General features: G+C 39.1%; 1 protein-coding gene across 5 annotated transcripts in view; it reads left to right on the forward strand.

Annotated features, from left to right (window-relative positions):
• Nucleotides 1-27,144, forward strand: part of CUNH11orf80 (chromosome unknown C11orf80 homolog) — a 99,607-nt gene that overhangs the window by 32,582 nt on the left and 39,881 nt on the right. For all 5 annotated transcript variants that reach the window (XM_032414472.1, XM_032414474.1, XM_032414475.1 and 2 more), the window contains exons 4-5: nucleotides 21,523-21,632; nucleotides 26,812-26,895. In XM_032414472.1, the coding sequence (XP_032270363.1) occupies nucleotides 21,523-21,632; nucleotides 26,812-26,895 (194 nt within the window). The remainder of the gene's footprint in view (nucleotides 1-21,522; nucleotides 21,633-26,811; nucleotides 26,896-27,144) is intronic.

The raw sequence follows: 27,144 nt of genomic DNA on the forward strand, positions 1-27,144 counted from the left end.
AAGGAATGATCAATGAAGGAAATAATTGATAAGCTGGGCTTTATTAAAATTAAAAAGTTCTGCTCTGTGGAAGATAATGCCAAGAGAGTGAGAAGGCAAGCCACAGACTGGGAGGTAATATTTGCAAAGGACACATCTGAAAAAGGACTGCTTTCCAAAATATACAAAGAAATCTTAAAACTCAACAGTAAGAAAACAACCTAGTTAAAAAATGGGCAGAAGACCTGGATAGGCATCTCACCAAAGATAAACAGATTGCAAGTCAACACATGATAAAATGCTCTTTATTATATGTTATTAGGGAATGGCAAATGAAAACAATGAGATATCACTACACACCTGTTAGAATGGCCAAAATGAGAATACTGTTAACAAATGCTAGCAAGGATGTGGAACAATGGAACTCTCATTCATTGTTGGAGCCACTTTGGAAGACAGTTTGGCAGTTTCTTACAAAACTAAACATACAGTATGATCCAGTAATCATGCTCTTTGGTATTTACCCAAATAAATTGAAAACTTATGTCCACATAAAAGCTTCTCCATGGATTAGCAGCTTTCTTTGCCAAAATTTGGAAGCAATCAAGATATCATTCAGTAGGTAGTAGATAGATAAACTATGTATACCTAGACAGTAGTGGCTTTACTGGATAATATGGTAATTCTATCCTTAATTTTTTGAGGAAAATCATCTGTACTGTTTTCCACACTGGCTGCACTAATTGGCATTCCTATCAGCAGTGCATGAGAGTTCCTTTTTCTCCACATCCTCACCAACACTTATTTCTTGTGTTTTTGATTTTAGCCATTCTGACAGGTGTGAGGTGATATCTCATACTTTGGATTTGTATTTCCCTGATGATGAGTGATATTAACATTTTTTCATGTGTCTGTTGGCCATTTAAATGTCTTCTTTGGAGAAATATCTGTGCATGTCTTCTGCCCATTATTTAATTGGATTATTTGTTTTCTTGAGTGTTGAGTTATATAAGTTCTTTATATATTTTGAATACTAACCCTTTATCGGTTGTGTCATTTGCAGGTATCTTCTCCCGTTCAGTAGTTGTCTTTTAGTTTTGTTGATTGACTTTGTTGTGTAGAAACTTTTTATTTTGAAGTAGTCCCAATAGTTTATTTTTTGCTTTTGTTTTCCTTGCTTCAGGAGACATAAATCTAGAAAAATGTTGCTATGGCTGATGTCAGAGAAATTACTGCCTATGCTCTCTTCTAGGATTTTTATGGTTTCAGGTTCTTAAACCATTTTGAGTTTACTTTTGTGTATGGTGTAAGAAAGTGGTCCAGTTTCACTTTTTTGCATGTAGCTGTCCAGTTTTCCCAACACCATTTGTTGAAGAGACTTTTTCCCATTGCATATTCTAGCTTCCTTTGTTGAAGATTAATTGACTCCATTTAATCATGGGTTTATTTATGGGCTCTCTATTCTGTTCTATTGGTCTATGTGTCTATTTTTGTGCCCATACCAGGCTGTTTTCATTACTACAGCTTTGTAATATAACTTGAAGTCTGGAATTGTGATATCTCCAGTTTTGTTTTTCTTCTTCAAGATTGCTTTGGCTATTCAGGGGTCTTTCGTGGTTCCATACAAATTTTAGGATTATTTGTTCTAGTTCTGTGAAAAATGCCTATGGTATTTTGATAGATATTGCATTAAATCTGTAGATTGCTTTTCATAAGATGGACATTTTAACAATGTTCTCTCAATCCATGAGCATGGAATATCTTTCCGTTTGTGTCATCTTCCATTTCTTTCATCAGTGTTTTATAGTTTTCAGAGTATAGGTCTTTCATCTCCTTGGTTAAGTTTATTGCTGTATGTTTTATTATTTTTGGTGTAACTGTAAATGGGTCTATTTTCTTAATTTCTCCTTCTGCTTCATTATTACTATATAGAAATGCAATGGATTTTTGTATATTGATTTTGTATCCTGTGACCTTACTGAATTCATTTATCAGTTCTAGTAGTTTTTTGGTAAAGTCTTTAGGGTTTTCTAAATATAGTGTATGTCATCTGCAAATAGTGAAAGTTTTGCTTCTTCCTTACCAATTTGGGTGCTTTTTATTTCTTCTTCTTGTCTGATTGTTGTGATTAGGACTTTACTTTATTGAATAAAAGTGGTGAGGACGGACATCCTTGTCTTGTTCCTGATCTTAGGGGAATAGCTTCAGTTTTTTCGCCATTGAGTATGATGTTAGCTGTAGGTTTTTCATATATGGCCTGTTTTATGTTAAGGTATGTTCCCTCTAAACCTACTTTGTTGAGGTTTTTTATCATGAATGGATGTTATACTTTGTCAAATGCTTTTGTGCATCTATTGAAATGATCATTTAGTTTTTATTCTTTTTCTTGTTGATGTGCTGTATCTCATTGATTGATTTGTGAATATTGAACTACTCTTGCATGCCAGGAATAAATCCCACTTGATTGTGGTGAATGATTTTTTTTAATGTATTGTTGGATTTGGTTTGCTAATATTTTGAGAATTTTTACTTCAGTGTTCATCAGAGATATTAGCCTGTAGTTCTCTTTTTTTGTAGTGTCTTTATCTGGTTTTGGTATCAGGATAATGCTGGCTTCACAGAATGAATTTGGAAGCTTTCCTTCTTCTTCTATTTTTTTGGGAATAGTTTGAGAAGAATAGGTAATAACTCTTCTTTAAATGTTTGGTAGAGGGGCATCTGGGTGGCTCAGTTAGTTAAACATCTGCCTTCGGCTCAGGTCATGATCCCAGGGTCCTGGGATCGGGCCCCTCATCAGGCTCCCTGCTCAGTGGGGATTCTGCTTCTCCCTCTCCCTCTGCGCCTTCCCCCCACTCATGCTCTGTCTCTCAAATAAATAAATAAAATCTTTAAAAAAAAAATGTTTGGTAGAATTCACCTGTTAAGCTGTCTGGTCCTGGACATTTGTTTGTTGGGAGTTTGTGGATTACTGATTCAATTTCATTGCTGGTAATCAGCCTTTTAAATTTTCTATTTCTTCCTGATTTAGTTTTGGGTGGTTATGTTTCTAGGAATTTATCCATTTCTTCTAAGTTGTCCAATTTGTTGGCATATAATTTTTCATCATATTCTCTTATCCTTTGTATTTCTGTGGTGTTGGTTATTTCTCCTCTTTCATTTCTGATTTTGTTTGAGTCCTCTCTCTCTGTCTTGCTCTCTCCTTTTTTTTTTTTTTAAAGATTTTATTTATTTGTTTGACAGAGAGAGACAGCGAGAGAGGGAATGCAAGCAGGGGGAGTGGGAGAGGGAGAAGCAGGCTTCCCACTGAGCAGGGAGCCCGATGTGGGGCTTGATCCCTGGACCCTGGGATCATGACCTAAGCCGAAGGCAGACGCTTAACGACTGAGCCACCCAGGCGCCCCTTGCTCTCTTCTTTTTTTGATGATTCTGGCTAAAGTCTTTTTTTTTTTTTTTTAAGATTTATTTACTTATCTGACATAGAGCACAAGCAGGTGGAGTGGCGGGCAGAGGGAGAGGGAGAAGCAGGCTCCCTGCTGAGTAGAGAGCCTGACCTGGGGCTCAGTCCCAGGACCCTGGGATCATGACCTGAGCCGAAGGCAGACGCTTAACTGACTGAGCCACCCAGGCACCCCTCTTTTTTTTTTTTTTTTTTAACAGATTTTACTTATTTATTTGAGAGAGAGAGCACACGTACAAGCAGAGGGAGAGGGAGAAGCAAGGAGCCCAACTCGGGGCTTGATCCCAGGACTCTGGGATCATGACCTGAGCTGAAGGCAGATGCTTAACTAACTGAGCCACCTAGGAGCCCCAAGTCTGGCTAAAGTCTTACCAATTTTCTTGATCTTTTCAAAGAACCAACTCCTGGTTTCATTGATCTTTTCTATTGTTTTTTTAGTTTCTCTTTCATTTATTTCTGCTCTAATTTTTTTTTTTTTTTTTTAAAGATTTTATTTATTTGACAGAGAGAGACACAGCGAGAGAGGGAACACAAGCAGGGGGAGTGGGAGAGGGAGAAGCAGGCTTCACGCTGAGCAGGGAGCCCGATGCGGGGCTCGATCCCAGGACACTAGGATCATGACCTGAGCCGAAGGCAGACGCTTAACGACTGAGCCACCCAGGCACCCCTATTTCTGCTCTAATCTTTATTATTTCCTTCCTTCTACTGGTTTTGGGTTTTGCTTGTTCTTTTTCTAGTTCCTTTAGGTATAAGGTTAGGTTGTTCATTTGAGATTTTTCTTGCTTCTTGAATAGGCCTGTATTGCTATAAACTTCCCTCTTAAAACAGCTTTTGCTGCATTCCAAAGATTTTGGACTGTGTTTTCATTTTCATTTGTCTCCATGTATTTTTTTTTTTTTAATTTCTCGGTTAACCCATTGATTGTTTAGTAGCATGTTATTTAACCTCCATGTATTCGTGTTCTTTCCAGATTTTTTCTTGTGGTTGATTTCTAGTTTCATAGCATTGTGATCAGAGAAGATGGAGGTATGACTTCAGACTTCCTGAATTTGTTGCAATTTGTTTTGTGGCCTAGCGTGTGATCTGTTCTGGAGAATGTTCCATGTGCATTTTGAAAAGAATATGTCTTCTGTTGTTTGAGGGTGGAATGTTTTGAATATTTCTTAGGTCCGTCTAGACCAATGTGTCATTCAGAGCCACTGTTTCCTTGTTGATTTTCTGTTTGGATGATCTATGCATAGATATAAATGGGGTGTTAAAGTCCCTTACTATTATGGTAATACTATAGATTACTTCTTTTGTGTTTGTTATTAGCTGCTTTGGGTATTCGGGTGCTCTCATGTTGGGTGCATAAATATTTGCAGTTCTTACATATTTTTGTTGGATTGTTCCCTTTATGGTTATATAGTGTCCTTCTTTGTCTGTTGTTGCAGGCTTTTGTTTAAAGTCTATTTTGTCTGATACAACTAGTACTACCCTGGCTTTCTTTTCACTTCCATTTGCATGATAATTGTTTTTCTATCCTTGCACTTTCAACCTGTCTATGTCTTTAGATCTGAAATGAGTCTCTTGTGCGCAGCATACAGATGGGTCTTGCTTTTTTATCCATTCTGTCACCCTAGGTCTTTTTTTAAAAAGATTTTATTTATTTAAAGAGAGCGGGGGGAGAGGGGCAGAGGGGAAGGGAGAGAATCTCAAGCAGGCTCCACACTCAGCACAGAGCCTGACACGGGGCTTGATCCCAGGACCCCAAGATCATGACCTGAGCCAAAATCAAGAGTTGGACACTTACCTGAGCCACCCAGGCACCCCACCCTATGTCTTTCTTTCGATTGGAGCATTTAGTCCATTTATATTCAAAGTGGTTATTGATAGGTATGTATTTATTGCCATTTTGTTCCTTCTTTTATGGTTGTTTTTGTAGTTCTTCTCTGTTTTCTTCTCTTGCTCTCTTTTCTCACAGTTTGCTTGTTTTCTTTAGTGATATTCTTCGATTCCTTTCTCTCTTTTTTTTTTGTATATCTCTTACCAGTTTTTGATTTGTGGTTACCATTAGGTTTATATATAACATCTTATGTATATAACAGTCTATATTAAGTTAATGGTCACTTAAGTTTGAGCCCATTCTTTTTTTTTTTTTTTTTTTTGAGATTTTATTTATTTATCTGACACATGAGAGACACAACGAGAGAGGGAACACAAGCAGGGGGAGTGGGAGAAGGAGAAGCAGGCTTCCCGTGGAGCAGGGAGCCCGATGCGGGGCTCGATCCCAGGACCCTGAGATCATGACCTGAGCCGAAGGCAGACGCCTAACGACTGAGCCACCCAGGTGCCCCGGTTTGAACCCATTCTAAAAGCACTAAATATTTACTCCTTTCCTCCCATGCTCTGCATTTAGGTATATGGTGTCACATCCTTTTATTTTGTGACTCTTTGACTGGTTGTTATACATATACTTAATTTTACTTTGGTGCTTCCTACTTTTCTTACTCCTGCTTAGGATCTTTCCATTCAAAGAGTCACCTTTAACATTTTTTGTAGGGCTGGTTTAACGGTGATGAATTCCTTTAACCTTTGTTTGTCTGGGAAACACCATCTCTCCTTCTATTCTGAATGATAGTTTTGCTGGATAGAGTATTCTTGGTTGCAGGTTTTTTTTTCTTTTAGCACGTTGAATATATCATGCCACTGTCTTCTGGTCTGAAAAGTTTCTGCTGAAAAATGAGCTGATAGCCTTATGGGGTTTCCCTTGTGTGTAACTGTTTTGTTTTGCTGCTTTTAAAATTCTCTATCACTACTTTTTGCCATTTACTATGTGTCTTAGTGTGGACTTCCTTGGGTTGATTTTGTTGGGTGGGGGGGGAGGTCTCTGTACCTCCTGGATCTGGATTTCTGTTTCCTTCCCAGATTCAGGAAGTTTTCAGCCATCATTTCTTCAGATAAGTTTTCTGCCCCCTTTCTCTCTCTTCTCCTTCTAGGACCCCTGTAGTGCAAATATTATTATGCTTGATGGTGTTGCAGAGTTCCCTTAAGCCTATTTTCATTTATTATTATTATTTTTTCTCTCTCCTGTGCAGCTTGATTGCTTTCCATTACTCTTCCTCCAGGTCACTGATCCATTATTCTACTTACTATAGTCTACTATTTATTCCCTCTAGAATATTTTTAATTTCAGTTATTGAGTTCTTTGTCTCTGATTGGTTCTTCTTTTATGTTCTCTTTCACTTTGCTGAGGGTCTCACTGAAGACCTCTACTCTTTTCTAAAATCCACTGATTATCTTTATGACCATTATTTTAAATTCTCTATCAGGTGTATTACTTATCTCCATTTCGTTTAGCTCTTTTGCTGTGATTTTGTCCTGTTCTTTAATTTGGGACATATTCTTATGTCTCCTCATTTTGTCTAATTCTGTGTCTGTTTCTATGTGTTAGGAAAGTCAACTATGTCTCTTGCTCTTGAAATTAGTGGCCTTATGCAGAAGAGGTCCTATAGTACCCTGTAGTGCAGTATCCCCTGTTCACCAGAACCTGGCACTTCAGGGGTGTCTGCTATGGGTGTTGTGTGTTGCCCTACTGTTGTTGCTGAGCTGCATTTGCCTTCAGTCCAGTCTTCTGCAATGGCTCTCTTTGCCTTTTGTAGGCCGTGTTTGGTTCCTGTGTTAGTGGGCCAGGGTGGGGCCACCTTGGGTTTGAGTTGAGTCTGACCAGGCATTTGCCAGAGCTGTGGCAGCCCCGAACTGTAGGGCACTTCCCTGTGTTGTCCTGAGAAATTTTTGTTGGTGGGTGGGGCCTGCAGTCAGACCAGCTGCAGTCAGACTGGTGTGTGTGGTTATCTTCCCCTCTCTTCAGGTCAGGAGTCACTTTGGAGTTGTGCTAGCCCCTCCAGGGACTGCTTGCACACTGCCAGGGTTTTGGCACCACTCTGGATGGGCTCCTGCCAAGGATGTGTTGTTGAAGGGGGTGTGTCCACAGGAGAATACAGGGGCAGGGCCCATGGTGCAAGCAAGGTCTTCCGGTCTGCTGTAAGAATAGACCTGCAGCCACTGTGAAAAACTCCTGCCCAGGCCAGGATGGAGGGGGGGCACTTCAGCAGGAGAATCCTGGGGGTGAGACATGCTGTTAGCAAGCTAGGTGGGAAGTGTTTGCTCTCTGCTGGTTCTTGCAGGAGTCTCTGTATTTAGGCTGGGAGTTTAGGGGAGGGAAATGGTGCCTGCCAGCTCTTTTCTTCTTTTTTTTTTTTTTTAAGATTTACTTATTTTAGAGAGAGTGTGAACAGGGGGAGGGACAGAGGGAGAGGGAGAGGGAGAAGGGAGCTCGATGTGGGGCTCAATTCCAGGACCCTGAGATCATGACCTGAGCCGAAGTCAGACATTTAACCTACTGAGCCACCCAGCCCACCCCAGCTCTTTTATTCTTGGAGAAGTCTCAAGTGTTTTTCAAACTGCTGTTTCAGGGGCGCCTGGGTGGCTCAGTCATTAAGCATCTGCCTTCAGCTCAGATCATGATCCCAGGGTCCTGGAATCAAGCCCCGCATCAGGCTTCCCTGCTCAGCGGGAAGCCTGCTTCTCCATCTCCCACTCCCCCTGCTTGTGTTCCCTCTCTGGCTGTCTCTCTCTCTCTCTCTGTCAAATAAATAAATAAATAATCATTAAAAAACAAAACAAAACAAAAAAACCCCTGCGGTTTCAATGCTGTATCTCAGCAGGGCTATTTGTTGTGCTCTCTCTTTAAGGATGGGAACTCGGTTTCCTATCCCTTCCAGCTCTCCCAGAGCTCAGCTGCTGATTTTTAAAGTTCCAGGCATTAAGCCCTACAGATTGTAAGAACTTGTGAAATTAGGCCCCTCTGGTTTTCAAAGCCAGTTGTTATGGGGATTTGTCTTCCTAGTACAGGTTGCTTGTGCCTGGGGTGCCTGGGGTGCCTGGCATGGGGTCTTGTCTCCCCTCTCTATGCCCTGGTGTCCCTCCCTCCCATGGACAGTCCTCTGGGTCATTTTGGCTCTCAACCTTTTCTGCCCTTCCTACCCTCTTTGATGTGGTGTCTTTTCTGCATTTAGCTGTCTGTGCTACCAGTGTTCGGGTCATTTTCTAGGTTATTTATACTGATGTGGGTGTTATCTAGGTGTATCTTTGGGACAAGGTAAGCCTAGGATCCTCCTACTCTGCCCTCTTCCCCAGAAGTCTCCAAAAATTATTAATTTTTTAAAAACAAGGAAAATAAAGAATCTGGGTGGCTCAGTTGGTTGAGCATCCAACTCTTGATCTCAGCTCAGGTCTTGATCTCAGGGTCATGAGTTCAAGCCCCGTGTTGGGCTCCATACTGGGTGTGGAACCTACTTAAAAGATAAACAAATAAGGGGCACCTGGGTGGCTCAGTCAGTTAAGCATCTGACTCTTGATTTCTGCTCAGGTCATGATCTCCGGCTGGAGAGATTGAGCCACATGTCAGGCTCTGCACTTAGCGGGGAGTCTGCTTGAGATTCTCTCTCTCCCCCGGCTCACGCTCTCTCTCTCAAAAAATAAGTAAAATCTTTAAAACAAACAAAACAACAACAACAAAACAGGGAAAATATATGTAAATGGAAAGGAGCTAAAATAAAACAAACTTGAAAAAGAACATTACTGGAGGGCTTAAGCTACCCTGCAAAGTACTTTCTATAAGACTACAGTAATTAAGACAGTGTCGAATTGGCATAAAGACAGAAAAGTGAGAAAGAATAGAGTCCAGAAATAGGCCCATTCTTATGTGGTTACTTGATTTTTTTTTTTATAAAAGCACCAAAAATCCAATGACGAAAATTTTTTTAATTGAGGTATTATTGATGTATAACATTATATTAGTTTCAGGTATACAACATAATGATTTCACATTTGTATACATTGTGAAATGATCACTACAATAAGTCTAGTTAACATCCATCACCATATATAGATAAAAATTTTTTTATCATAATGATAACTTAAGGTCTATTGTTTTAGCAACTTTCAAATGTGCAGTATAATATTAACTGTAGTCACCATGGTGTACATTACATTCTCTTGACTTACTTACTTTATGACTGGAAGTTTGTATCTTTTGACCCCCTTACCACCTCCACACCCCCCCTCCTGGGAACTATCAATTTGTTCTTTGTATCTATAAGCTCATATTTTTCTTTTTCTCTTTTTTCTTTTTAAGATTTTATTTAGTTGAGAGAGCGTGCACAAGCAGGGGGGAGAGGGGAAGGGCAGAGGGAGAGGGAGTAGCAGACTCCCCACTGAGCAGGGAGCCCAACATAGGGTTCCATCCCAGGACCCTGGGATCATGACCTGAGCCAAAGGCAGACCCTTAACCTACAACCACCCAGATGCCTCTCATTTTTTTCTTTAAGATTCCATGTATAAGTGAGATCATATGATATTTGTCTTTTTTTTTAAAAAAGATTTTATTTATTTATTTGACAAAGAGAGACACAGCTAGAGAGGGAACACAAGCAGGGGGAGTGGGAGAGGGAGAAGCAGGCTTCCCGCTGAGCAGGGAGCCCGATGCGGGGCTCGATCCCAGGACCCTGGGATCATGACCTGAGCTGAAGGCAGACCCTTAACGACTGAGCCACCCAGGCGCCCCAATATTTGTCTTTCTATGTCTGACTTCACTTAGCATAATGTCCTCAAGGTTCATCTGTGTCGTCACTAATGGCAAGATTTCATTTTTCTAAAGGCTCAATAATATTCCAGTGTGTGTGTGTGTGTGTGTGTGTGTGTGTGTGTGTGTGTGCATGCGTGCGTGCCACGTTTTCTTTATCCATTCATCCACTAGTGGAAGCTTAGGTGGTTTCCATGTCTTGGCCATTGTAAATAATGCTGTAGTGAACATGTGTGTGCATTTATGTTTTCAAATTAATGTTTTCGTTGTCTTTAGATAAATACCCAGAAGCGGAATTGCTGGATCATATGGTAGTTATATTGTTAATTTTCTGAGGACTCTTCACTCTTTTTCATAGTGGTTTCACCAGTTTACATTCTCTTTAGCGCACAAGGGTTCACTTTTCTCCATATCCTTGCAACACTTTATTATTTCTTATCTTTTTGGTAATAGCCATCCTGACAAGTGTGAGGTGATAGCTCATTGTGGTTTTGATTTGCATTTCCCTGATGATTAGTGATGTTGAGCATCTTTTCATGTACAATAATTATTGGTCATCTGTATGTCGTCTTTGGAAAAATGTCTATTCATATCCTTTGCCCATTTTTAAATCAGATTGGGTTTTTGCTATTGATTTGTTTTTTTGTTTTTTGTTTTTTTTTTTAAAGATTCTACCCATTTATTTGACAGAGAGAGCAAGAGAGCACAAGCAGGGGGAACAGTAGAGGGAGAGGGAGAAGCAGGCTCCCCACCAAGCCTGATGTGGGGCTTGATCCCAGGACCCTGGGACCATGACCCGAGCCGAAGGCAGATGCCTAACCATCTGAGTCACCCAGGCACCCCTTTGCTGTTGATTTGTATGAGTTCTTTTTTTTTTTTTTTTTTAATATTTTATTTATTTATTTGACAGGGAGAGACATAGAGAGGGAACACAAGCAGGGGGAGTAGGAGAGGGAGAAGCAGGCTTCCCCGCGGAGCAGGGAGCCCAATGTGGGGCTCGATCCCAGGACCCTGGGATCACGACCTGAGCCGAAGGCAGACGCTTAACGACTGAGCCACCCAGGCGCCCCTGTATGAGTTCTTTATATATTACAGATATTAACTCCATATGAGATACATGATTTGCAGTTTTTTCTCACATTCAGTAAGTTGCCTTTTCATTTTGTTGATAGTTTCCTTAGCTCTGCAGAAGATTTTAGTTTGATGTAGTTGCACTTGCTTATTTTTATTTTTGTTGCCTTTGTTTTTGGTGTGAAATCCCAAAAAATAATCCCCAAGACCAATATCAAGGAGCTTCCTGTTTTCTTCTAGGAGTTTTATGATTTCAGGTCTTACATTTAGGTCTTTAATCCATTTTGAATTAATTTTCGTGTATGGTGTAAAATAGTGGTCCAGTTTCATTCTTTTGCAGAGCATTTACATTTTTCTAGTATTTATTTTTTTTAAGATTTTATTTATTTATTTGACAGAGACGCAGCAAGAGAGGGAACACAAGCAGGGGGAGTGGGAGAGGGAGAAGCAGGCTCTCCGCTGAGCAGGGAGCCCGATGCGGGACTCTTATCCCAGGACCCTGGGACCATGACCCAAGCCGAAGGCAGACGCTTATCGACTGAGCCACCCAGGCGCCCCAAGCATTTACATTTTTAATTTGAAAATAATTTTAGACTTACAGAAGAATTGCAAAAACAATACAAAGAATTCTTACATACTCTTCATCCAGCTTCCCCTACAGTTGATACTTTAAATACCTGTAGTGCAGTTATCGAAGTTGAGAAATTAACATTGGTAAAATAGTATTAACTAAACTACAGACTTGATTAAGATTTAACTAGTTTTTCTACTAATGTTCTTTTTTGGTTCCTGGGTCCATTACAGGATCTCGCATTTTGCATTTAGTTGTTCTGTTTTATTAATCTCTTTCAGTCTGTGACAGTTTCTCAGTCTTCCTTTTTCTTTCATGACCTTGATACTTTTGAAGAGTATCAGGTATTTTGTAGAATGTCCTTCAGTTTGAGCTTTTGTGATGTTTTCTTATATTAGATTGAGGTTATACATTGTTGGGAACAGTACCACAGAGATGATGTATTCATTTCAGTGTATCATATGAAGGAACAGATGATGTTGATGTCTTTTTATTAGTAAAATAAACCTTGATCACTTGGTTAAGGTGTTATCTGCCAGATTTTTTCAAAGTGGAGTTACTTTTTGTAATTTTTAAATATTTGGGGGAAATAGTATGAGACTTTGCAGATAACTTGTTTTTCCTTAAATGTTTGTCCAGTAATTTAGTATTCATTGGTGCATCTTGCCTGCAGCAATTATTACTGTAGTATTTTGTGATTTCCTATGTCCTCATTTCTTCTACATTTATTTATTGGAATTTATCTTTAAGGAAGAGCTATTCCTTCTTCACCTTTTATTTATTAATCCAGTTATTTATATCAAGATGAGCTTGTGGATATTTATTTCATTTGGGGTGTTATAATTCAGTACTATTTTCTGTCCTATTTTGAGTGTTCTCAGATGTTATAATTCCTGTCTTACAATGTTATTGTTTTTGCTTTAAACTGTTAGTTGTATGTTAGGAAAAATATGAAAAGAAAAAAGTATCTTTTGTATTTACCCACTTATTTATTTATGGTGCTCTTCATTTCTTCCTTCCTTCTGGGTTTTCTTCTTCAGCCTAAAGAACATCCTTTAACATTTCTTGTAGTCAAGACTTCTGCCAACAAATTATTTAATCCTCTGTTTATCTTAAAACGTCTTTATCTTGGGGTGCCTGGGTGGCTCAATCGGTTAAGTGTCTGCCTTGGGCTCAGGTCATGATCCTGGGGTCCTGGGATCGAACTCTGCATCGGGCTCACTGCTCAGTGGGGAGTATGCTTCTCCCTCTCCCTCTGCTCCTCTCTCAGCTCATGCTCTCTCTCTCTCTCACACAAATAAATAAAATCTTTAAAAAACCTAACAATTAAAATGTCTTTATCTGGGCGCCTGGGTGGCTCAGTTGGTTAAGCCACTGCCTTCAGCTCAGGTCGTGATCCTGGAGTCCTGGGATCGAGTCCCGCATCAGGCTCCCTGCTCAGCTGGGGGTCTGCTTCTCCCTCTGACCCTCTTCCCTCTCGTGCTCTCTGTCTCTCATTCTCTCTCTCTCAAATAAATAAATAAAATCTTAAAAAAAAAAAAAAATGTCTTTATCTTACCCTTGTTTTAAAAGGATGTTTCAGTGGATTTGAAATTCTAGCTTAACAGTGTTTTTTTTTCTTCCTCAAAGATTTTTTTTTTTTTTTTGACAGAGAGACACAGCAAGAGAGGGAACACAAGCAGGGGGAGTGGGAGAGGGAGAAGCAGGCCTTCCGCCGAGCAGGGAGCCCAATGTGGGACTCAATCCCAGCACCCCGGGACCATGACCTGAGCCAAAGGCAGACACCTAACAACTGAGCCACCCAGGTGCCCGCTTAACAGTGTTTTAAAAAATGTCATTCCATTGTCTTCTGGCCTCCATTGTTTCTCAGAAGAAGTCACCTGTAATTCATATTATAGTTCCTCTGTATGTAAAATGTGCTTTTTTCCCCAGCTTGTTTCAAGATTCTTTAGGGGCACCTGGGTGGCTCAGTTGTTGAGCGTCTGCCTTCAGCTCAGGTCATTATCTCAGGGTCCTAGGATCGAGCCCCGCATTGGGCTCCCTGCTCTGCGGGAAGCCTGCTTCCCCCCTCCCACTCCCCCTGCTTGTGTTCCCTCTCTCACTGTGTCTCTCTCTGTCAAAAAAAAAAAAAAAAACTTCTTTTTTTTTTTTTTAAATCATTTCGTCCATTATCTTAGGTGTGATTTTCTTTGCATTTATCCTGCTTGGGGTTTGCTGAGCTTTTCACATCTTAATAGTTTTCATGAAATTAAAAAAATTTTATCCATGAGTTTTTCATATTTTTCCTGTCCCATTCCACTTTCTTTTCCTTCTGGAACTTGCATTATACATGTTTGTGATTGGTTGGTATTGTTCTATAGGTCTCTAAGATACTATTCATTTTTCTTCAATCTCTTTTCCTCTGCTGTTCGGATTGGATAATTTTCTTTGTTTTCAATAATTTCACTGATTCTTCTTTCATATCTAATCTATTAAAACTGTCCAGAAAATTCTTCATTTCAATTATTGAACTGTTCAGTTGTAGAAATTCCATTTGGTTCTTTTTTACAGTGTACATTTCTCTGCTGATATTTCCTATTAGTTGACTCATTTAAACTAACTTTGTCTTTGAACATATTTATACTAGTTTGTACTTTAAAGTCTCTCCTAAATGTAACATCTATTACAGGCTTGGTTTTTTTACTGCCTTTTTTCTTGCAAGTTACATTTTTTTTCTTTGCATGTCTAGTAAATCATTATTTTATATTGGGTAATGTGTTCATATTTTATATTTGGTTTTACCTCTGAAGTGTTGATTTTTGTTCTAGCAGGCTAATCACCTTAACCTTGTGTTGGCTTGTTTTTGTACATTTTATAGAGTTGATATGTAGAAACCCAAGTCATTTTCCAAACTCCTCTAACTTGGATAGAGTTGGATACCACTCAACCTCCAAATTATCTTTTCTGTGGATCTTGTTGAGGCTTGTTTTTTTTTGTTTTTGTATTTTTTAGGTTAGATCAGGAGCAGATTTCCATCTACAAAGTGTTTTGTTGTTTTTTTTTTCCTTCTAAAGCCTTACCTTTTTGGCCTCTTAGCTGGATACCATCAGTTTCATCAAGGTCTCTCCATTCTGGTTGGACCCGAAAGCCAACATTTTCTAGCACTGCTTGACCACTTATATCTTGTTCCATTCTCAACTCCACTGCACCTGCTCTCTGGAGAATTTTATATAGTCTCACCTGTACGTGCATAGTCCACCTTTTGGCCAAGGACTCATGGGGAGCTCCCACACAGACTTTCAGTACCCACTTCTGCATAGGTCCCTCCCCTCCAGTGCTCTGCCTTGTAGATTCCAGGTACTTTTGCAACTCTGAACTCTGTTCTGTGTCTCCTCAGCTTACTGGAACCACTGTACTCTGCTTGAGTTCTGGGTCCCTGCTCAGTAGACAATAAAATTTCCATAGGTAGACATCCAGGGCAATCGTATGATTCACCTCAGGAGTTTTTCCTTTGTCAGGGATCACAGTCTTGGGCTACATCTTATCCAGTGCCTGAAAACAGCTGACTCATATGTTTTATAGTAGCTTTTGGTGGGAGGGCTGATTTGGTACCTGTTATTTCATCATTGCTGGACAGAGAAATTTCAGTATATTGTTTTGATGTATGTTCACATTGCCACATGATTGAAATTTTGCTACTTCATCTTTAAAAGTTGAGGAGTTAAGTGAAGAGATAGTTTGATATTGTTGATGATATAATTTTTTCTTCCTTATCCCCACAGTATCTCAGCAAAAAGGTGCAAAAAATTTTTAAAGATTTTATTTATTTATTTGAGAGAGAGAGAGAGAACATGAGCAGGGGGGAGGGGCAGAGGGAGAGGGCAAGGCAGACTCCCCACTGAGCAGGGAGCCCAATGTGGGGTTCGATCCCAGGACCCTGGGATCATGACCTGAGCCGAAGACAGATGCTTAACAGCCTGAGCCACCCAGGTGCCCCAAAAAAGGTGCAAGTTTAAACTCGTTTTTGAGTGGTAATGCTGGTTTATTTAGTTCTTTCATCAAGAGCTTGTAGAACATAACATTTAAAGTTTCTCAGTCTTTAATGATGGTTTGATTCTCTTTTTTTTAAACTTTTTTTTTTTAAGATTTTATTTATTTGCGAGAGAGAGAGAGAGAGAGAGAACATGAGACGGGAGGGTCAGAGGGAGAAGCAGACTCCCTGCTGAGCAGGAAACCCAATGCCGGACTTGATCCTAGGACTCCAGGATCATGACCTGAGCTGAAGGCAGTCACTCAACCAACTGAACCACCCAGGCGCCCCGATGGTTTGATTCTCTTAAAAGTCCAGATTCAAAGTTAATTTTTTTCTGGTCTTTGACAATAGTACTTAATTTTCTGGCATCTAGTATTGCCAATGAGAAGTCTAACTCAGGTTTCTTTGAGATAATTTCCTTCTCTTTTGTAGAGTTTAGGATTTTCTCTTTATCTTTGTTATTCTGGGTTTCATTGTGATATGTTCAGCTCTGTGACTTTTTTGTGCCTTTTTTTTTAAAGAAATTTATCATGCTTGGCATTTGGTAAATTTATTCAAACTGTACTTACATCTGTCTTTGTTATAATTCTCAGTTGTTATTTATTCTGGACCTATTTTTTATTTTTTTATTTTTTTTTAAAGATTTTATTTATTTGACAGAGAGAGACACAGCAAGAGAGGGAACACAAGCAGGGGGAATGGGAGAGGGAGAAGCAGGCTTCCCGCGGAGCAGGGAGCCTGATGCGGAGCTCGATCCCAGGACCCTGAGATCATGACCTGAGCCGAAGGCAGACACTTAACCGACTGAGCCACCCAGGCGCCTCTGGGCCTATTTTTTAATTTAAATTTTTTAGTGTCTTTTTAAGATCTATCCTTAATGTCTTTATGGATTTGCCTATTTTGGACATTTCATATAAATGAAATAATATAATATGTAGCCTTTTTTGTCTGTCTTTCTTTGTTTTTTTGTTTGTTTGTTTCTTTCTATTTTATTTATTTGACAGAGAGATAGAAAGAGCCAGAGAGTACAAGTGGGGGGAATGGCAGAGGGAGAAGGAGAAGCAGGCTCCTCTCTGAGCAGGGAGCCTGATGCAGGGCTCAATCCCAGGACCCTGGGATCATGACCTGAGCCAAAGGCAGACGCTTAGCCAACTGAGCCACCCAGGTGTCCCTTGTCTGGCTTCTTTCATTAAACATAATGTTTTCCAGATTCATCCATGTTGTAGCATGTAACAGTACTTAATTTATTTTTATGGCTGAACAATATTGCATATTTTGTTAATCTGTTTATTTTTGATGGACACTTAGGTTGTTTCCACTGTTGCCTACTATGAATCATGCTGCTATGAAAGATTCAAGTACTATCTTCTTTTTTTTTTTTTTTTTAAAGATTTTATTCATTCATTTGACAGAGAGAGACACAGTGAGAGAGGGAACACAAGTGGGGAAGAGGGAGAAGCAGGCTTCCCGCCGAGTAGGGAGCCCGATGTGGGGCTCAATCCCAGGACCCTGGGATCATGACCTGAGCCGAAGGCAGATGCTTAACCAACTGAGCCACCCAGGCGCCCCCAAGTACTACCTTCTTTTAAATGAGTTCTTTAGTCACAGACAGTCACTAATCTGCCTTCCATAACATTTTCATTTCAAATACTGTATCTTTAATTTCTAAAATTTCTAACAGGGTTTTCCCCCCTTAAACTTTCTGTTTAATCGATGGCAGTATATTCTTTTTTGAAAAATTTTTTTGAGTATAGTTGACACACAGTGTTACATTAGTTTCAGGTATACGGCATGGTGACTGAACATCTGTTTATGTTATGCTATGCTCAGCACAAGTGTAGCTCCCATCTGTCACCATACAACACTATTACAACATCATTGACTATATTCCCTATGCTGTGCCTTTTATTTCCATAACCTATTCATTCCATAACCAGTAGCCTGTAACTGTTATTCCCCATCACCCATTTTGCCCATCTCCCATCCCCCTCCCCTCTAGCAACCATCATTTTGTTCTCTTTTATTTATGATTCTTTTTGTTTTTTAGATTCCAGTTATGAATGAAATTTATATGGTATTTGTCTTTCTCAGTCTAACTTATTTCACTTAGAGTACCATCCATGTTGTCACAAATGGATGTGATTTTTATGGCTGTGTAATATTCCACTGTGTGTGTGTGTGTGTGTGTGTGTGTGTACCACATCTTTATTCATTCATCTGTCAATGGACACTTGGGTTGCTTCCGTATCTTGGCCATTGTAAATAATGCTGCAGTAAACATAGTGGTGCATACTTTTTTAAATTAGTTTTTTCCTTTTCTTTGTGTAAATATCCAGTAGTGGAATTATTGGATCATATGGTAGTTCTATTTTTAATTTTTTGAGGAAACTCCATATTGTTTTCAACAGTGGATATACCAATTTACTTTCCCACAAACAGTGCATGAGAGTTCCTTTTTGTCCATATTCCTGCCACATTATTTCTTTCTTTTCATTTGAGCCATTCTGACAGGTGTAAGGTGATATTTTACTGTGGTTTTGATTTGCATTTCCTTGATGATGAGTGATGTTGAACATCTTTTCATGTGTCTGTTGGCTATCTGTATGTTTTATTTGGAAAAATGTCTATTCAGGTCTTCTGCCCATTTTTAATTGAATTATTTGTGGGTTTTTTGGTATTGTTCTTTATTTATTTTGGATTTCAACCCCTTATCAGGCATATCATTTGTAAGTATCTCCTTTCATTCAGTAGGTTGCCTTTTTAATTTAATTTTTTTTTTTAAGATTTTATTTATTTATTAGAGCAAGAGAGCACAAGCAGGGGAAACAGTAGAGGGAGAGGGAGAAGCAGGCTTCCTGCCAAGCAGGGAGCCCGATGCGGGGCTCGATCCCAGGACCCTGAGATCATGACCTGAGCCGAAGGCAGATGCTTAACCATCTGAGCCACCCAGGTGACCCTAATTTAATTTTTTTTTTTAAGATTTTTATTTATTTAACAGAGATGGCACAAGTAGGCAGAGCGGCAGACAGAGGGAGAGGGAGAAGCAGGCTCTCCGCCGAGCAGGGAGCCCGATGCGGGGCTCGATCCCAGGACCCTGGGATCATGACCTGAGCCAAAGGCAGCCGCTTAACCGACTGAGCCACCCAGGTGCCCTCTAATTTAATTTTTTTAATTTAAATTTTAGTTAGAATAGGTTGCCTTTTGGTTTGTTGATAGTTTCCTTTTCAGATTGTTTTGTTAATTCTGTTTCCTCATGTATAAGTTGGTGTTTCTAAAGATTTTATTTATTTGTCAGAGAGAGCGCACACAAACAGGGGAAGGGGCAGGCCGAGCAGGCAGAGGGAGAAGCACGCTCCCTGCCAAGCAGGGAGCCGGATGTGGGACTCGATCCCAGGACCCTGGGATCATGACCTGGGCCGAAGGCAGACGCTTAACCGACTGAGCCACCCAGGCGTCCCTCCTCATGTACAAGTTTTATTAGTTGATATGTGTCACATTTTTCATGGTATTGATCTTTGTTGGTTGGTAACTTTTAGTTTAGAGTTAGTTGTCCATTATTTATTTGTTTTGAACACATCCTGCGTTGACAGGCTTCCAGTAGGAGGTTCTCTGTTGCTGAGCTCTAATCTTGCAGGATTATATATAATATATATTATCTATTTATCTATATATATGTATATATAAATTGGTTCAAATTTTGCTTGAGTGGCAAGATGCAAAGCTCTTGCATCTTAATAGATTATATAGTTCTGAGTCTTTTTCCACTTGTATGACATAGCTGTTAAGGCCCTCAACCTTCATCATTGATGCTGCTACTAGCATCACTTGGCTTTAACCAACTCTCTGGCAGGCAGGTGAAAAATCTCTGGCCTTTGTTCGTGTTTTGGTTCCTTGTTTAGATCTCCTATGTGTGGCCTGTGTGGATCTTGCTCTTAAATCTGTGGCTGTTGCAATATTAGCCCCATGTTTTTTTCCCTAGTCCAAGCCCCAAATATGGTGTGCATCTTTGGTCCTTTCCTACCACTGTAGATTCTCTTTCTTTTTCCTTTCTGAAGATGAGGGAAATATACCTCTCCATTTCTGGTCTATAAAGTTTTCTCTATTTTTCTTACCATGATTATGTATTTATTAAGTTTTAGAAATACTTGTTTTAAAGGTGATGGGGATTAAGGAGTGCACTTGTGATGGGCACCGGATGATGTGCAGATGTTGAATCACTATATTGTACACCTGCAACAAATATTACACTGTATGTTAACTAACTAGATTCTAAATTAAAAACTTAAAAATACCTGTTTTATCATTTTTTGTGTTTGAATGGGAAGATGCAGTTTCAACATATGCTCAACTTATCTTGAAATAGGCTTTTATTTAGTTTTATTGTTCTGCCTTTCACATTTAACTCTAGTCAATCCATCTGGATTTTTATTTGTGTGTATGTGTGTATGAAGAGAGGCAATTGAAATTGATTTCCCTCAAATCACCACACATTTTATTTAAATTGTTGTTAAGATTTCTGGAGAATTTAGTTATTGACAAGACTTTTTCTCACATATCTACATGTTTTCCCCATTCTTCACTGTATCAATACTTCAAAGACAAGGTAGGATTCAGGAACAAGTTTTTTTCTTATTTCACAGAAAGGTAATTTAATCACAGTAAAAAGGGGGTCACCTAAGGTCAGAAAGTTGGTAAGTGGTAAAACTGAAGATTGATGCAAGGCATCTTGGTTCAGTGCCAAGTTCACTAAACTTCAGTGTAGCATAACCTTGCTGCTATGTTATCCCATGCTTTATGACTGAATTATATTTGAAAAACAAATAATGGCAAGAAAAATACTACCCATTAAGATTGATAGCTAGTACTTGATCTTGTTAATATCCGTACTTTTTGAGATGGTTAAAGTTTTATTAGGTATGTAGTATGAATGCTATAGGAGAAAGTTGTGCTATTAGGATGTATTTTGTTGTTAGGTTTTTAAAGTTGAATTCTTGTATAATATCAACATTGTCAACCTCATTTACAAGGTAGAGCTTGCAGAGACTGGAAGCTCTCTTTATTCATCTGTAGTTCTTTATTATAATAGTACTTTAGGGGGGAAATAAGGGATAACATTTTATAGAATGGGAGATTTGTTTTTTTCCTTTATAATATGAGTGCCAAGGTACAGAAAGGAAGAACCATGATGCCAATTTTGATGATTCAGGAACCGTTGGTGCTTTGTGGAAAGATAGTTCTAGGTCCACGTATGTAAATACACCAAATGGTTAACTTATGAATTAAATTAGCAAGAATTTGCTTACTTTGTTAAAGACTGCCTTTGCTTTGTTAAAATCTGCTATAAATACAGTTTGTTGTTAGCAGACATACTGTATTAGGTAAATGCTTGAGAGGGTCATTCTTGAATTTTTCTGCTTTCAGTTCTAAATTAGCTCACTTACTGGATTTGTGTTTATTAAATAATGAGTTAATTTATTAAAAACTACAAGAATATAAGCTAGAGCTATCAACTTTGAAGATTTCTGGCTTTGGACATGACCTTGTGGAAATTAACTGAACATACAAATTGATTTAGCAAATGTGAAAAATTGAAAACACGAGATGAAATGTCTTAACCACATAAAGTGATTCTAAATGTTCAAGCAATTTGCTGATGCATAGCCATTTCCAGTCATATTTTAAATTCTGCAGATAATCTTTTCATCAGGGAAATGCTTTCTTGGCTCATCAGTTTAATAAACAATTCCAGAAATTCTGGTGCTTATCCAAACTGCTTTTTCTTTTTGTCGCCATTTCTTCTTACACAGAAATACAATCTATACTGCCCGGATTCTCTGCAAAACTGAATTGGACTTCAGAGGAAGCCAGCTATTCTCAGGACATATCAGGGGTAACACCATTCCAGATGATTTTTGAGGTAGGTTTTGTTGTGGTTCTATAAATTACTGATGTCTTAATTCTTATTTTTCTACAAATCCAGTAAAGCCTAGGTCCATCACAGTTCCAAGTTGAAATGAAATAAGGCATTGGTTCCCGAACTTCTCTGTGCAGATGTTAAAACACTTGGTAACTTCCAAAATACTGGTATTTGTGTCCCACTCCAAGAGGTTGTGATTTAATTGGTCTAGGGTGCTGGATTAGTTTGGTCAGGTTGTCATTTAAAAAAACAAACAAACCACGGATTGGGTGGTTAAACAGTAGAAACTTATTTCCTCGTAATTTTGGAGGCTCATAGAAGTTTAAGATTAAAGTGGCTTGTCATTGTTCCCTTACATGACCTTTCCTTTGTATGTGGAGAGAGAGCTCTGTGGTATTTTTCTCTTCTTATAAGGACGCCTGTCGTATCAGATTAGGGCTCCATGTTTATGACCTCATTTAATATGTCTTTAAGGCTCTGTGTCCCAAGTACAGTCACATAGGGGGCAAGGGCTTCAATGTGTGAATTTTGGGAGACACTGATGTGGCCTGGGCTTTGGAATATTTTTGAAATCCCAGATGGAAAAAAAATCCCAGATGATTCCTAATGTGCAGATAAATTTGAGAACCACTGAAACAAGCCATTATTTGAATTTGGATCTCCTGAAAAAGAAAATAAAAATGGATTCTCAGTGCAGATCCTATTTGGATACATTCTTATTAGGTTGGTTTAAAGATCTTCATTGATTTATTTGTAGCTCAGATTTATGAGAGTGACAGTTGAGTTCTCCATTCCCTTTAACAATTCTCTGATCCCCTATCTTTCTTTCCTTTGTTTGTGGAGACATAAAGAATTAGAATATTTTCTTTTATTTTTTTAAGACTTTATTTAGGGGCACCTGGGTGGCTCAGCCAGTTAAGCGTCTGCCTTCAGCTCAGGTCATGATCCCCAGGTCCTGGGATCAAGCCCCGCATTGGGCTCCCTGCTCAGTAGAGAGCCTGCTTCTCCCTCTCCCTCTGCTGCTCCCCCTGTTTGTGCTCTCTCTGTCAAATAAATAAAATCTTTAAAAAAAGAGAGAGATGTGACAGCACGGAGCGGCGGCGGGGTGGGGGGGGAGGTTGGGCAGAGGGAGAAGCTGACTCCCCGCTGAACAGGGACCCCAGTGAGGGGCTTGAGCCCAGGACCTGGAGATCATGACCTGAGCCAAAGGCAGTTGCTTAACTGACTGAGCCACTCAGGAGCCCCAGAACTGGAGTACTTTAAACATTCTCCCAAGAAGCATTTGGAAGGCCTTTCTTTGTGTTTGGACAATTATATGCTCCTTGTCAAAGGAAATGGGTGCAGTATTGCGACAATAGATATCCCTGGCTGTGCCTTATCTTCTTTAGGGGAATGATGGGTAAAAAATCTGGAGCAATTAATGGTTAGTCAGCTTTGAAACTATTAATTTCAAGTAGCAATAAAAAAAAGCTGATTTCAGTGAATCAAGGAGAGCAGTTCTAGAAAAGGAGATCATGTGTTTTAGCCAGTTTAAACAAAGAATAATTTTGGGGCACCTGGGTGGCTCAGTCGTTAAGCGCCTGCCTTTGGCTCAGGTCATGATCCCAGGGTCCTGGGATCGAGCCCCACATCAGGCTCCCTGCTCAGCGGGAAGCCTGCTTCTCCCTCTCCCACTCCCCCTGCTTGTGTTCCTGCTCTCGCTCGCTCTCTGTCAAATAAATAAATAAAATCTTAAAAAAAACCAAACAGCTCTGATATTATCTGTGATATAAAGGTGAAGGCTGGAACATATGATTCAGTAATGGTTTCTGCTGCCCAGGGCTGGCAGCATCTATGTTTTCCTAACAACACTTAAGTAAATTCACTGCTTCTATATGTATGTCAGGCTGGGGTACTGGGTTTCTAACACCCAACTCTAAAAGGCTTTAAAAGACTTTGTAGACATAGACACATATTTTCATTCTCTTTCAATAATTTATGAGTCGATTTTAAAAGGAATATTTGCTTTATGTTAACTATCCTCTGCTGACATGGTATTAGGTCACTTTATCTTCTCAGTCTGGATTAGGTACCAGTCCTTCTTGTGTATTTCTTTAGCATTTCTTAATATATGTAAATCATAGGACTTTTCACATTGCATATACGTTATTTATTTGTCTTTCTTTTCTACTTAACTGTGAACTCTTTAAATTCAGATTGTTTTATTTACCTCTGTAGGCCCAGGTTACATAATAAACTCCATTCAGTGTTTTGAGTGGGTAATTCAGTAGTTTGCATAAGCATTGCCTGTCAGGCTCCATAAAAGTGATGATAGATTACATAATATCAAATTCTGAAAGCTGTATGCACAGATAATGAACTTTCTTGGAGAGACAGCATTGCGTGGGCTTTGAAGTTAGATCTAGATTTGAATCCCAGTTCTGCCACTTAACTAGCTATGTGTGACCTTGGACAAATTAAACAGCTTATTTAGTCTCATTATTCTCATAAATAAAATGGGGGATATTTCCTACTTGCATATAAACTGTTTGGCATGTAGCAGGTGTTCAGTAAGTGGTAGCTCTCATCATTATTAATTGTAGCCCCTCTCTGGTAGCCGCTCAAGGAATTTTCACTTATTTGGTTGCCTTACTGCTAGATTTAATTAGCCCTTTCTGTGATGTACCCTATAATAACCAAGGCTACAGAAGTTTGAAATTGTTCCAAGAAGTTGTTTTGTAAGTGCTAAGTACAAAAAATGCTTTGAAGAGATCATTGCTTTTCTACTATTTGAACATTTTATAATAAAGTTGGTTTTTTTTTATTTTTTATTTTTTAAAGATTTTATTTATTTATTTGACAGAGAGAGAGACAGCGAGAAAGGGAACACAAGCAGGGGGAGCGGGAGAGGGAGAAGCAGGCCTCCCGCTGAGCAGGGCGCCTGATGCGGGGCTCGATCCCAGGACCCTGGGATCATGACCTGAGCCGAAGGCAGACGCCTAACGACTGAGCCACCCAGGCGCCCCGTGTTTTTTTTTTTTTAAAGTAGGCTCCCCACCCAGTGTGGAGCCCAACACAGGGCTTGAACTCAGGACCCTGAGATCAAGACCTGAGCTGAGATGAAGAGTCGGACACTTAACCGACTGAGCCACCCAGGCGACCCTATAGTAAAATTTTTTAAATGAAGGATGTGACTGATATGTATGCGGCAGTTACTGTTTAATCACTACTATATACATGCATGAATAATCCTAGATCTGTTTCTAGAATTTTCTAATAATTCCCATCCACTTTTCTGATAATTTTTTGTAATGATTCTATAATAATCTTTCTAATTTTCCCCACTCATTGCATACTTCTTGATCTCATTTTCAGTGTACTTACAAAAAGTATTATAGTAATTTGTTCTTTCTGTTTCTTCCTCATTGTGTTATGATATGTTGAGGTCTAGGACCATTTTTTTCTTTAATGTGTTCCTACTACATGGCTCTGTATTCTCTGAGCCACCAATAAGAACTTACTGATTTTTTACTCCTTATTTCTTCTCATTTTCCTAGACTCTCCCATTTTCTAAAAGACTCCTTATAACTTTGGTTTTAGGGACACTGTATTAAATATAGTGAATCATTATAGGAAAGTGGTTATTACTAAAGCTTTGGAGCCAGATTTGGTAACCTTGAGAAAATTGTTTGACCTCTTTGAGACTCATTTTTTTTTTCATCCATAAAATGTGGGTTATATGTACCTAATAGGGCTTTTGTGAGGGGTAAACGAGGTAATATAAGTAAGATATTTTAGCTCCATTCCTGGAATAGAGAAAGCCCTCATTAAATTATAAATTTTATTATATTTGTAGGGAGGTATCTGGGTATATTGGAAAGAGTACGGACAATTGGTATTAGACAGACTTAGGATCAAATTCTGGGTCTGTCACTGAACAGCTGGGTAACCTTGGGCAAGTTGCTTAACTTCTCTGAGTCTTGTTTAAAAAAACAATCTACAAAGAAAGGATAGTAGTACCTGCCTCCAGGACTGTTTGAGGTAATGTTGAAATAAGACCTGCACAATGCTTGCTACGTAGTAGGCATTCAACAAGTGATATCTGCTATTGTTGCCATGTATAATATATACTTAAAGATTATTATCTGATCCTTAAAACAGTTCTGTGAGGTGGAATGGCTAACTTTTTTTTTTAAAGATTATTTATTTATTTATTTATTTTTTAGAGAGAGAGAGAGAGAGCACAAGTGATGGGGAGACACAGAGGGAGAGGGAAAAGCAGACTCCCTGCTGATCAGGGAGCCCAACATGGGGCTCGATCCCAGGACCCTGAGCTCATGACCAGAGCTGAAGGCAGACACTTAACTGACTAAGCCACTCAGGTGCCCCTAGAATGGGTAACTTTTATCGCTGTTTTACAGATTAGTAAACAAAATTCAGAGCAATTGAGTGATTTTTTTTTTCATGGTTACTTAAGTAACTTTTATAGAGCCAGTACTAGAACACAGGTCTTCTGACTTGTGAGCTTTTTGCTTTACAGCTTTTCCTAAAAAAAAAAAATGATTAGATAAATGGATTGATGTTGAAAAATAGTTCCTTTTAAAGGTGTCTGCTCCTTTCACTCCATTCTTAATACAGATCAACTCACATCAGGTTGGTAGAGCTAAGATAGAGTTACTCTTCTTAGTTCCAGTCTGAATTACTTCTAAATTTGTTCCAAAAGGTGGTTTTGAAATTGTGGGTTTTGCTCTGATCTTTGTTCATGTGTCTCCTGAAGTTCCATGGAATAGTTTAGCCCAAGAAATGATACCTAATTATTAGATTGCCTTTTATGTCCAATTCTTAGATCCAAAGGTGTTTCCCCTTGGATGTCTGAAAAGCTTTCTGAGGGGTAAGTTACCTTTATAGGAAGAAATACCATTATTTATTTATTTAAAGATTTATTTATTTAAAAGTTTATTTATTTTAGAGAGGCAGGGAGGGGCAGAGGGAGAGGGAGAGAGAATCTTAAGTAGACTCCACGCGGAGCCGGACATGGGGCTTGATCTCACCACCCTGAGATCATGACTTGAGCTGAAACCAAGAGTCAAATGCTCAACTGACTGTACCACCCAGGTGCCTCAAGAAATACCATAATTTAATTCATTTGTGCTCCTGGGTTTGTGTATTTGTGGTGGATGTTTTTGTTGTATTGTTACAGGTTGATGAAAAGCCCAGAACTTTGATGACAGATAGTTTGGTGATAAAGAATTTTTTACATAAAATTGTCATGGTACACCCTAAGGTAAGCTGTTCTTTTGCACAGTGATGCTTCTCTTGTCATATGTTTTCAGGAGACCTCTACTCTGTAGGACATGAAAGGATATGGTTGGTCCTCTTTCTTTTCATGGTAATGATTACAACTTTTAATATTGAATTGATTTGATTTCTTTGTCCCTAACACAGAGTTGACGTTGGTCATGTGACATAGCTAAGAGCCCTTGGATATAGAGCTTTCTTTGGGTTCTTGTTTTTACTTCCTTACTGTCTTATT

The sequence above is a fragment of the Phoca vitulina genome, unplaced genomic scaffold (assembly GCF_004348235.1).
Source record: "Phoca vitulina isolate PV1807 unplaced genomic scaffold, GSC_HSeal_1.0 scaffold16, whole genome shotgun sequence".
NCBI classification, from domain to species: Eukaryota; Metazoa; Chordata; class Mammalia; order Carnivora; family Phocidae; genus Phoca; species Phoca vitulina.